At 40.1% G+C, this 12,466-nt stretch overlaps 1 protein-coding gene across 1 annotated transcript; it reads left to right on the top strand.

Moving 5' to 3' along the window:
* The first annotated feature begins 2,167 nt into the window (after positions 1-2,167).
* LOC130988125 (F-box protein CPR1-like) lies at positions 2,168-3,687 on the top strand. Its single transcript, XM_057911897.1, has one exon. It carries the CDS (start codon positions 2,305-2,307, stop codon positions 3,472-3,474), a length of 1,170 nt encoding a protein of 389 aa, XP_057767880.1. The 5' UTR covers positions 2,168-2,304; the 3' UTR covers positions 3,475-3,687.
* The last annotated feature ends 8,779 nt before the right edge of the window (positions 3,688-12,466 follow it).

Here is a 12,466-nt window from a genome sequence, read left to right as displayed (position 1 = left end):
GATTGCGCAAGGAGCCCAAGGCCCCGTGGTCACCACCCGCGGCCGCGGGCATGACCGCGACTTCCTGGGCGTTTTGATACAGATTGCATCCGCTGCACCCGCAGTCCCGACTGCGGCCGCGGGCCTCTCCAAAAGCTCCCCAACGGTCCTATGCCGCAGTTACGGTCGTGACCGCGGGAGAAACACGGAATTGATGCTTTTTGGTGAGGCCCAGACGCGATTTCAGCCCACAAATACCCATTTTCCCCCCTTCCTTTCTAATATCATCCACCATTCTTCACCTCTCAAAAACCCTAGCCTCTATTTTTCTCCTCCAACCCATCAATTTCTTCTACCATTTTCTCTCTTCCACACGTTAGAACAACACCAAAATAAAAGAAAGAAGGGGAAGACTTGGAAAGGAGCTCATCAAGAATACATGATTGACAATAAAGATTATAAGATTTGTCTATGAATCTCTATCTCTTTAGATCTTTGTTCATGTTTTCTTATGACTTGGGATTTGTTTTTATTATGAATATGTTTGGCTAAAATCCCTTATATTAGAGATTAGATTAGATGGATTTGTAATGGATTGAATTCTTTGTTTAATATTTATCTTGATTGTGCTTATTGTTATCTTTTCAAGCCCTAGATTTATCTCTTGTATAATTGGTTGGCCACCTTTTGTGCATTTCTAATTTGTGATTTGAATCGGGAGAGGATAATTACAATAGATTAGGAGTTTGATATATATCATCTCTATAAACCGGGAGGTTGAGAGTTGGGTGAGAGCTTGTTGATCTTTTGTGCTCTTGGGAGTTATAAGTTAGAAATTGACCGGGGACGGCAATTATAATCTACTGTTTTAGTCGTCCGGGAGGGCTAAAGCTAGTGGGGAGATCGCCCTAGATAAGTAGGTCATATCAAGATTAGTATTGCTTAGATTGAAATTCATTACGATCCATCGAAATCTAGTCCCAACTCCCAAGGATAACTTTCCTTTTATTCCCCAATTTATTAACTAGAATTATTTTTATTTTTATTTTTTTTACTTGTTTTATTTAGCTTTGTTTTAGTTATCAACATCTCTTGAACTTTGGTTGTCTAAATAGATTGAAAATAACTTATTAATAGTATTTAGAAGTTTGAATTCACCAATCATTGTGGGATACGACCTTACTTCCACTTATTGCAACTATACCGTGCACTTGCGGCGTAGCGAAAATAATAGCGAACAAGTTTTTGGCGCCGTTGCCGTGGAAATGAATTATTGATAGTATAATTTTTTTAATCCTTATCATTGGCTGATAAATATGGGAGAAATGAATTTCGTAGAAAATCATGAAGTTCCCGAGAAAATTAAAAAATGATGAAAGTTGATGTATTTACATGTAACTAACTCCAAAAATATTTAATTAAGATCGCCGACCAGCATTGACGGACACGTCAGGATCAATATGGAAAAAAATAAGTTACATAAGAGAATTCATACGAACACAAAATTTGTGTATTTAAATTTAAAAAATAAAGTTTGTGAGAAAAAAAATATTGAAAGTTCATATATTTACACGCTGAAGTGATATTTTCTTATGCGACAGACCAAAATGGAAAATGTATACTTTCTTATGGGAGAGAAGAAGTGTATGATTTATTGTATTAATTTTTAATTTCTAATACAATGATAAAATTAAGAGTTAATGGGCTCAATTAGCACTTCTTGGATAAGAAAAGGAAAAAATGTCCACCCAAATAAAAATATGGAAAAACTAGCCTTTTTTAATGTAAATGTACAATTATACCCTTAATACTGTTACACACTTTTTCGGAAAAGTGTGTAATAACGTAAAAGTGTGTAATTGCAAAAAAGTGTGTAACAGTGTAAAATACACTCTTACACACTTTTTCAAAAATCGTGTAATAATGTATTTTACAATGTTACACACTTTTTCTCAAAAATGTGTAATTACGTAAAAGTGTGTGATTGCGAAAAAGTGTGTAACAGTGTATTTTACACTGTTACACACTTTTTCGCTTATAAAATGTGTGTAATAGAGTATTTTATACTGTTACACACTAAAAGGATATTTCAGTCAAAAATGCTATTATTTCCATATTTTTATTTGTATGGCTAGAATTTCCTATAACTAAAAGGTTTTGGCTAGAGTAGGGTGTTGCCTCTAAAATTAATTACCGAACAAAAATATAAGATGAAATGTGTAGGCAGGGGAGTAGGCCTCTTGGACTTCCATCACACTGCGCGAGAAATATACTCATATCCTATCCCTTCTCTCTCTGTCTCATGATCACCTTCACCGCCTTACAATGTCCGACGTCCCCTCCGACCTCTTCCGCGACATTCTCCTCCGCCTTCCGGCGGACTCCCTCCTCCGCTTCCGAGCTGTCTGCAAGGACTGGCGCCGCACCATCGACTCCTCCTCCTTCATCAAATCCCACACTCTCTACCAACACCACTCCCACACCCCCACTCTCCTCCTCCGAGACTCCGTATTCTGCCGCCTCTACTCCTTGTCTCTCCACCCTCCGCTAACCTACGCCCATCTCACCCGCATCAAGACGCTAGTTCGCACCGGCGTCCCTCTCCTCCGCCACCTCCCCACCACCTCCTGCAACGGCCTCCTCCTCATTTCTCACTACAACTTCACCAAAAAATGGGTCGTATGGAACCCCTTAACTCGGGAATTCCACACCCTGCCCGAGCCCGATTTCCACATCGACATACCCTTCGCCGGCGTCGGCATTGGCTACGACTTATCCTCCGACGACTATAAAGTCGTCAAAATCTATTACTGGTACCGTGATGGAAAAATCGTGTACACCACTCTGATTTACAGTCTCAAGACCGGATCGTGGAAGCCCATCAAAGACTTCCCCTGCGATTCGATTCTGCTGCGGAGCGAGGGGGTTTATCTCGACGGCGCATTGCACTGGTTATCCGAGAATGTGATCATGGCGCTCGATTTGGGGATTGAGGAGTATCGCCTCGTGCTGCCGCCGCTCACCACCCGGCTCGGGGAGCCGCTCGACATGTACGTGGACGCCATGGATGGATGCTTGATCCTCAGCTGCTACTACACTAGCGAGGGGCTGTTGATGGATGGTTACGAGTGCTTGGAAGGATGGGTGATGGAAGGTGCGGAGTGGGTTAAGCTGTTTTCTTTTGGGGAAGAAGCAAAAGCTGTTAGTGTTGCTGCTGTTATGAGAGAAGTGAGGCCAGTAGCGTATTTGAAGAGTAGAGGCCAAGTTTTTCTGCATCATGATCGCCATTTTTACTGCTTGGATGTTTGCAAGAATTCTGGGAAGAAGGTCTCCATTCAGGGCCTTCCCCAATGTTTCACTTGTCAAGATTTTCGAGGAAGCCTTGTTCGCCTCGTCGACCACCATCATGGTGTGGCTGGAAAAAGATCGAAAGCCGGAGTGAATTGGAAGAAGAAGAAGAGGGATCAAACAAGGTTTTTTTTTTTTTTTTTTTGAAAAAAGCAGCCTTCTTACATTTGAAGATTTATGAATGAGGATGTTTTTTCTTGATTGCAGGTTAAAACTCTCCGTAACAGTTGAAGATTTATGTAATGCCAATTCAAGTTTGTCCATTGAGGGTGAGAATTAGTGATGTACGTGGAATGCATCCCTTTTGAGCTTTTGCAAACATGGGTGAAAATTACGTGCTTTTGCAAATATGGGTGAAAATTACTCCCTCCGTCCCACGAATCTTGACACGTTTAGATTCGGCACGTGAATTAAGGAGTTGTAGATTAGTTGTAGATTAGTGTTTTAAGTGTGTAGTTAATAAAATATAAAAGTGATAAAGTATGAAAGAGAAGGTATTAAAAGTAATAAAGTAGGAGAGAGAAAGTAATAAAAGTGATAAAGTAAGAGAGAGAAAGTAATAATTATTACCCAAAATGGAAACGTGTCAAGATTCGTGGGACGGAAGGAGTACGTATTAGTGATGTGATCAGCACATCATACTATAATGTTTTTGACCTTTCTATTCTGTATTAAACTTGACTAACCCCGAGGTGAATTAGCCCAATTGACATACCTAATTAGTTCAATATATTCATATTGCTTCTAGTTCATTTTAATTATAAATTTATAATGCTTTGGTCCAAATCAAGGTATAAATATGATGAATTTGCCATCAATAACGCTATTCAAAAGTTTAAAACTTTGATACGGATATAAACATTTCATGTCAAAGTTAATTGGCTGACTAGTTTCTCTAGGAGCTGAGGATGGTCAAGTGTTGAATCTAAGATTTCAAAGGTGTTTTTTCATCAAACAACTTTTACTGGTAATAGTTTCAAAATAAAAATAAAAATTGGTAAAAAGATAAAATCTGTATAGTAATTAATCGATGCAGATTATTAATTAAATTGGATTTTTACAGATTCTCATTCTTGGATCTCCAATCGAAATTTCAAATAGGAATGGAGTCTGCTATATGTCCATTATGTATAAGAAATCAAGACTATTTTCTTTATAATAATTCATTCGTTTAAAACAAATTGAATCGCCTCATGAAAGAAACATTTGCAGAACAGTAATTCGCACGCGATGGATTATAAACAATTTATCGGTGATTTGACAGTAATTCGCACGCGATGGAGTATAAACAATTTTTCGGTTATTCAAATCAAGAAGCATAACATCACAACACTTTAAGCAAGATTCCTGATTAATTAGTAAATCTAGCTGTAAACACAAATTTTTGTATTTCAATTTGATAAAATACAAAATGGGTTACAAAGATAATTTGATAGATTTGAAGATAGAGTTTATGCGGGTTGCAATCTCTAGTTAATCCTCTGATTCTTCTCTTCCATTTGATTCTTGAACAAGCTCGAAGGTTATTGAAATACTTGATTTGATGACGCCAATCCAAAGGACTTAAGTCGTGATTTTGGATTGAACGTTGAACTTGATTTGATTTGAGAAGAACGTCCTTAGAATTTTGTAAGAACGCCTTGAAGCTTTTGAACTTGATTTCTTTGGATACTTGAAGATCACTTCAAAGATTCGCAGGAATGCTTGAACATTTGAAGAAATACTCGAAGATTTGAAGATACTTGAATACTTGAAGATTTTGAAGGATACTTGAAGATTTGAATGCTCAAATACTTGAAGATTCGAAGGATACTTGAAGATTTGAATACTCAAACGATTGAAGATTTGAAGGAGACTTGAACGTTAGATAGAATTCTTCAAGATACTTGAATACTTGGAAGAATACTTGAACTCTCCAATTCTTCGCCTCTTCTACTTGTGATACTAGAGAGAATTCTTATGCGCTTCAATCTTCCGTTCCTTCACGTTGTCATTTATGAGCTCCCAACACCTCTATTTATAGATTTTAGAGATGGGCTTCATGGGCTTTATGGGCTTTGGGCTTCCATGTATGGGCTTTAGGGCCTTAGGTGTCCATAAGCCCATTAATTCATTTATGTTAAATATTAATTATATATCTATTTAATTTAGGAATAAAATCCCATTTAATAAAATAGAAAATATAATTGAATATTTAATTCATGAATTTACACGTGGCATGATTTAATTCGACGACAAATTTAATTGTCTACAAATTGCCCCATCGAGACTTGTTTATGGACGAAATGCCTTTGGTAATAGACGAGTCTCGAAATTTATTTTGATAGTTTAAACTCTTATCGAGGAGTTCTTGATTTGAATTTTGTAAATAGTTTATACTCATATTTAGGAGTTCTTCATTTGATTTTGGAATTTTAAATAGTTTATACTCGTATTTAGGAGTGCTTGAATTTCTTTGAATTTATAAATAGTTTATACTCGTATTTAGGAGTTCTTGACTTGGATTTGAATTTGTAAATAGTTTATACTCGTATTTAGGAGTTCTTGAATTTCTTTGGATTTATAAATAGTTTATACTCGTATTTAGGAGTTCTTGAATTTCTTTTGAATTTATAAATAGTTTATACTCGTATTTAGGAGTTCTTCAATTTCTTTGGATTTATAAATAGTTTATACTCGTATTTAGGAGTTCTTCAATTTCTTTGAATTTATAAATAGTTTATACTCGTATTTAGGAGTTCTTGAATTTCTTTTGAATTTATAAATAGTTTATACTCGTATTTAGGAGTTCTTCAATTTCTTTGAATTTATAAATAGTTTATACTCGTATTTAGGAGTTCTTGAATTTCTTTGAATTTTGTAAATAGTTTATACTCGTATTTAGGAGTTCTTGAATTTCTTTGAATTTTGTAAATAGTTTATACTCGTATTTAGGAGTTCTTCATTTTGAATTTGAATTTGTAAATAGTTTATACTCATATTTAGGAGTTCAAAATTTTGCAAACTTGCTACGAATTTTGAGTTTTGGGCTTTACCATTTGCTTCTTTAATTAAAGCATTTTTTTTTTTTTTTTTTTTTTTTTGAAGGCTGGGCCCAATATTTTATATCTTGCGACCCTTTCCAGCAACACAACTCCAATTCCAACTAACTCCATTGTCATTTTATCTTTCTCGCAGCAAGCTTTTTTTTGCCCCATGATTGAAAAGGGGAGTTTTATGCATAGAGAAGTATTATGGCATTAAATGTAGTCTGCAACAATGTTTTTTTTTTTTTTTTTTCTTGCTTGAGAGTTATTGCAGGCTGGAAAACAGCTGGAACTCCACTCTTCGGCGCTGGAAGAACAGCTAAGTTTAGAGATTTGGTGAGAAGTTTGCTTATAAATAGAGGTGCTGCGATCCTGGTATTGACAGCAGTAGCCTCTCCTTCAGCTCATTTCTTTCTTTCTTGTTTCCTTTCTTCCTTTGCTTGCCACTTTCTTCACCGGCGTCGCTACCTTTTCCGGCTCGGGCTCGGGCTGCGGGGTACGTCCTTCTCCGGGGCAGTGGGCTTCTCCGCCACCGGTGACGGCTTCACGTTCACTACCGTACCTCCGAAGCTCAGCGCCGCTGTCGGCTTTCTTGCGGTCTTCAAGATACTCTAATGCAGTTAGTTGATCTTCCTTGTTGACTATCTTGTACGCAGCAGCCCAGTCTCCTTCCCTTCGTTCGAGTCAGCCGCCGTGTCTTCCACCAAGGGAGCGCGGATCATAGAGGAACTCCGGAGTTCCCTGGAAGAACAGTCACGTTGGAACCTGCGCAAGGACTGGGGAGTTGGGGCTCGGCGGCGGCGGCCATCTGGTCGTACGGTCACCGGGAGTTGAGCGAGAAATTTGGTCACCGGCGAAGCAAGTTGGTCGGCGGGGCTGCCAGACTGCTGAACATTCCTCAGGACATCCATTGCCTCGGAAACATTTGATTTCAAAGTATCAGGTGACTCAAACAAATGAAGAACCTCGGTCTGGTCCATCCTGCTTCTTTTCTTCTTCTTTTTTCGCCGGTGGTTTGCTGGAAATAACAGTAGTAGGGAAGTTGTTAGCAACACACGACCGTGCTTCATCAAGGTAAAACTCCTTTGTAGTTTCTCTTATATTGTTTTCGAGCTTTTAAATTGTGTATAGCGTGGAGAGAAGCGGCAGTGAGAGTGGAGACCGCTGCTACTAATGGCGGGAGATGGAGGTACGGTAGTGTTGGAGGTTGAACTCGCTGGATTTCCATCAAAGGCGACACAACGGCTGCAATTTCAGAGAGACGGAAATGGGCAGCAGCAGTTTATGGGGAAGAAATCTGCGACGTTGGGAACGCCCATGTTGGTGGTGATGGCGTTAACATGCTCCCTGAATTTCCGATTAGCTCCGGCATCCGAGGCGCCGTATTCGGTGAGCTCGATCGAGAAGAGTGTGGCGAACATGAGTTTGGACATGGTGGTGAAGGTGGCCTCTCCGACGTTCATAGCGCGGCCGCCTTCGACTGCTAAGTTCCACTGCTGCGGCGCTGCCATCGACCGCCGCGGACCCCTTCTCTCTCGAAATCTGTTTCAGCAGCGCCACCGTCGACAGCTGTTCGCCTGCCGAGCTGGTGCATGTTGCCGATGATGGGCAGACAAGGCGGCGGCGTTGCAGCTGGCCTGCAGCTGGGCGCGCTTGAGCTGCTGCCGCTCCTTCTTGTGTGCGTTCTGGTGGTCGCCGAGGGCTTTGGGTTTGAGCATGGTGAAGTTGGAAATGGAAATGAGAGGAGGCGCGGCTGTGGAGTGTTAGCTGCGGATTTCATATGAGGAGAAGAGAGAATCAGCCCTTAATTGAATTGGTGTTGGGCCTTCTTTTTGGTGGAGTTTTGGGCTTCGTTGCTGGGCCTTTTTTTTTGTAGAGAGGGGTCCAAACCCTTATTGGTCCCCAACCCTTTTTTCATAGTTCAAGTCATTTTTTTTTCTTTTTTTTTTTAATATTGTAAACACAATTTTTTTTTTATTTTTTTTTTTATTTTTTTTTTTTTTGCAAGTAAATTTCAAATATGAATTTTTTTCTTGCAGTTGGCAATAGAGAAAGCTTGGTGATAGCGACCTTCAAGATTGGCGTAGTCTTATCAACCAAGTTCATGGTGGATTTTGCCCCAAACGAGATGTTTTGAGTATTTGCAAAGTTCGGAGTATTATGTACAAGATTGGCGAATTAATCAACTTCATGGAAGATTTTGCCCCAAACGAGATGCTTTGAGTATTTGCAAAGTTCGGAGTCTATTGTCATTATTTCTTTCAGTCTTGACATCTCCATCAGCCCGACTAAAGACTATCCTCAGAGAGTTCATCCAAAAAAAAAAAATTGGCAGCAGCCCATCTAAGATCTTATTTGAGTGATGTTTACTTTGCACTTCAGGTGGCTCAATTGGCTTTTAATCAGATTTCGGGTGCGCTCGGATCTGGGCCATTATGAGTCCAACCTTTGAAGATTGCTGGTTACATTTTCTCTTTGCGCGCATTCGAGCAGGCTAGATGACTCAATGGTGTTCTATTATGTTTGGCGAACATGTGTTTCAACTTCACGAGCGGATTCAACTTTAGCTTGGAGAGAAGTGAAGTTGTCGATGCATAGCCGACCTCAATGCCAGATGACCCAATTCTTTGACAGGTCTTGGGTGCGCTCAGACCTGGGATTGTTCGAGTCTGGTTTGAGTGAGGTTGTTCTGTTATGTTTGGCATCTCACGAAGTTGGGAGAATTTTGCACAGCGGCCAAGAAGATTGGGTTTTCTCTTCTTGATGCTTGAGCCAAGGAGAATGAAGCCATGGTCTGAATTGCTTTGATCAAGGAAGAGCTTGCTATGATAGAGATGTGAGAGACGGAGATGTCGTCGTCCTTCAAGCAAGATAGTGCCTCCTTTCATACCGTCTGAGGTGCAATCCCATAATTCAAAAGAGAGTTTGACAAGCATAAAGTTGCACATGTTGATGAGGAAATGCTGCGGAATTTTGAAGACTTCAGAGTCACTTTTGATCTCTGCTCAGAGAACTTTGGAGGATCAAGACCCATTTGCTTAGTATTGGTGCAAACCGCAGTTTCTATCATTTCTCTCTTGATGATTCTTATTTGGTTTGTGATGGATATTTTGACATCTTCTCCAAATGCTTGTGCTTCTTTTGATGGCTTGATTTTCTTCCCAATTGAGACATATTCGGCTTCACATAATCAACTTAAATCATAACTTTGATGATATAAATTGAAAAGAGCCAAACACAATTCATGACTGAACTTAGAAATTATCTAAGCTGCCTACGTACCCTTTTTGAAAGGGATCAAGTCAAAACGTAGTTCATAGGATCAACAAGTGTTTGAAATTGGGTGCCGTGCACAGTTTATACTCATGCGGGCCAGGAGTAACATGCAGTTTAGGCTCATGCGTCAAGGAGCTGTCTTCATACGCTTCATTTTGTTGTTTTTCTTCATTTCTGGTTTCTCATCTGACTCATCTTTTCGGCTTTTCTGCTTTTCATTTTTTTTTTTTTTTTTTGCTTTTCTGCTTTTCTATTTTTTTTTTCTGTTTTTCTATTTTTTGGCTTTTTTTTTTTTTTTAAAATAACTATACACATATATACATGCTTCAACTTCTACCACCCTTCAAGGATAGTAGTACTTCAAGAACTTTCCGTTGAGAGTGATAACAATTGGCCTCCTTGCAGCGAGGGCCATGTCTCCAATTTGAAAAGAGGGCGCTCGCACTGCTTTGTTGAAGGATCTTGAAGGAAGAGCTTGATAGTATTCCAATTTTTGCTGGACTTCTAGTCTCTCTTCATCCAGAGTTTCCAGTTCTTTGGGGCTCAAGTGCGAATTCTCTTCTCCAACGACCATTTTCTCGCAGGAGGTGATATGGTTTGCTGTGACAATGTCTTCATCTTTTCGGCGATGATCTTTGCAATCAAAACACTTCTTTATGCTTTCATTTCTCTGGCGTATGAAGGCTATATTCTCTGCAACGCTTGTTGTGATAACGCCACTTCTATCGAGACTTGCAATTTCACGACGCACTTGACTTTGAGTAGTATGAGGAAGAGGAACTGGATTACTAGCACTATTAGTAGTGTAGTAAGAGGAAGCCACACTTTCTCTATCTTCTTGATCTATGGCATCTCGTGTGAAGATGGTGGTCTTCATTTGAGCTTTCATTTTTTTCCCACATGACATAATCAAAGTGGTGTATCTTTTCATTCGAGGAGGGATCAAACTTCTCCATTTCTCTGTTATGTGCAGTTCATCACTCCCTTTTGTCTTGCTTCGTTTCCATGTTTTGCCTTTGCCAAGTCTTTTAAAGACAGATACTTGTTGAGCTTCTCTTCTACCCATACTATTGAAAATAGAAACCCTTTGGGTTTTCCGATTGCTTGAAGATTCCAGGATTTGCTTGGTGCTAGCATAGTTAGCAGTGGCTCTCTTGATGGCAATTCGAATGGGGCTTTGCACTGTATATCCCAAACCTGCTTTGGAGTTTTGGCCTACGTTACCAGTCTTTTCCAAATGAGACCTTGACATAGAGCTTTCTTGAGGATTGTATCCAGCATTCACGAGGAGTTTATATGCCTTCGGACCAAAGTGCTTTGAGAGTTCTTTGTCTAAGAGATCTCCATGTTCTGTGGCGCCACTTTGCTTTGGTCGGACAAAATCTTTGAGTGGCTGGGGAATGAGCTTTTTGGCATCAATCTTAGTCAAAGGGATGGTGAAACCTTCCATCTCTGGGCGAGATTCTTTCTCTTGTTGGGATCCTGACTCCTCCTGTGGTACATCCCTTTCCACCATTGTTGCTTTAGTTCTTCCCAAATAGAATTGAGCATCGGCGAAATGTGACTCTGTTTCTGTGAAAGGTTTGTGATCACCAACCACTTTTCTTATGGTGCCATTTTGATAGTATTTGAAGCATTGGTGCAATGTAGAAGGAATAACACCATTTTCATGAAGCCATGGTCGACCCAGAAGCATGTTGTAGGATGTTCTTGCATCAATCACATGAAGCAACGCTGTGGACTCCATGTCCTGCATCTGCAATCGCAGCCTTATAGTTCCAAGAGCTCTTTGCCCTTCATGGTTGAAACCTTGAATCATCAATCGACTGTTTGACAGCTCTTCTGCTTGGATTCCCAATTGCTTCAAAGTCCTTAGTGGCAAAATATTGACCGCCGAGCCTCCATCGATGAGAATTCGATTGACCTTCTGCTCCTGTGTATAACAACTCACGAACAATGGCCTGTTATGAGGTTCAGATCCAAGCTGCAAGTCTTCATTGGAGAATGTGATTGCCAATGCATCATCGTCTTCATCCATATTTAGCTCAGGTTCTTCATCTACTTGATTGGATGTATCATACAGAGCTCCAATACCTTCTATTATGTCATTCAAGTCGGTGGAGACCATATTTACAGCAGTATCATCTTCTTCAAGAGATATTTTCCCTTCTCGAGCTAACCGCATGACCCTGTCTTTGAAGATGAAGCAATCATGTATGGGGTGCCCAACCAGACGATGGTATTTGCAGTAACTTGGATCGTCTGTCCTCCCTGCTTCATTTGGTCGCTTCATTTCTGGCAACTCGATAAGCTTTTCTTTGAGCAGGTCATCAAAAATTCCTGAAACATCAGAGTCTAAGAAAGGGTATTGTTTTTGTTGCATTTCTTTCAAGGTAGATCTTCTTTGCCCCACGTCTCGGGAAGAGTTCTGATTGTCTCGTGAAGTGTTCTGGTTGCCTTCTTGTCCAGCTTCTCTCTTTAAGAATTTCACCGAAGTTGCCTTAATCGCCATGGATTCTCTCTTTGGTGTTTCATCGGATGGTTTGCTTCATTTCTTGAATTCTGGCTTGAATTTGCGAGGTTCTCGGATGGGTGGTTCTTCGATCCCGCTTGCCATCATGCTCAACTCCATATCATGAGCTCTTGTGGCTAGTTCCTCGAATGTTCTTGGCTGGATTCCTCGCAAGATGTATTGCAAGCCCCAATGCATCCCTTGAATACACATTTCGATGGCAGATGATTCAGACAATCGGTCCTTGCAGTTGAGACAAAGGTTTCTCCATCGGTTGATGTAGTCAATGACTGGCTCTTCTTTGAATTGACGCGAACTTGTGAGC

This window comes from Salvia miltiorrhiza, chromosome 6 (genome assembly GCF_028751815.1).
Source record: "Salvia miltiorrhiza cultivar Shanhuang (shh) chromosome 6, IMPLAD_Smil_shh, whole genome shotgun sequence".
NCBI lineage: Eukaryota > Viridiplantae > Streptophyta > Magnoliopsida > Lamiales > Lamiaceae > Salvia > Salvia miltiorrhiza.
This window is presented reverse-complemented; position numbering and strand designations above follow the sequence as displayed.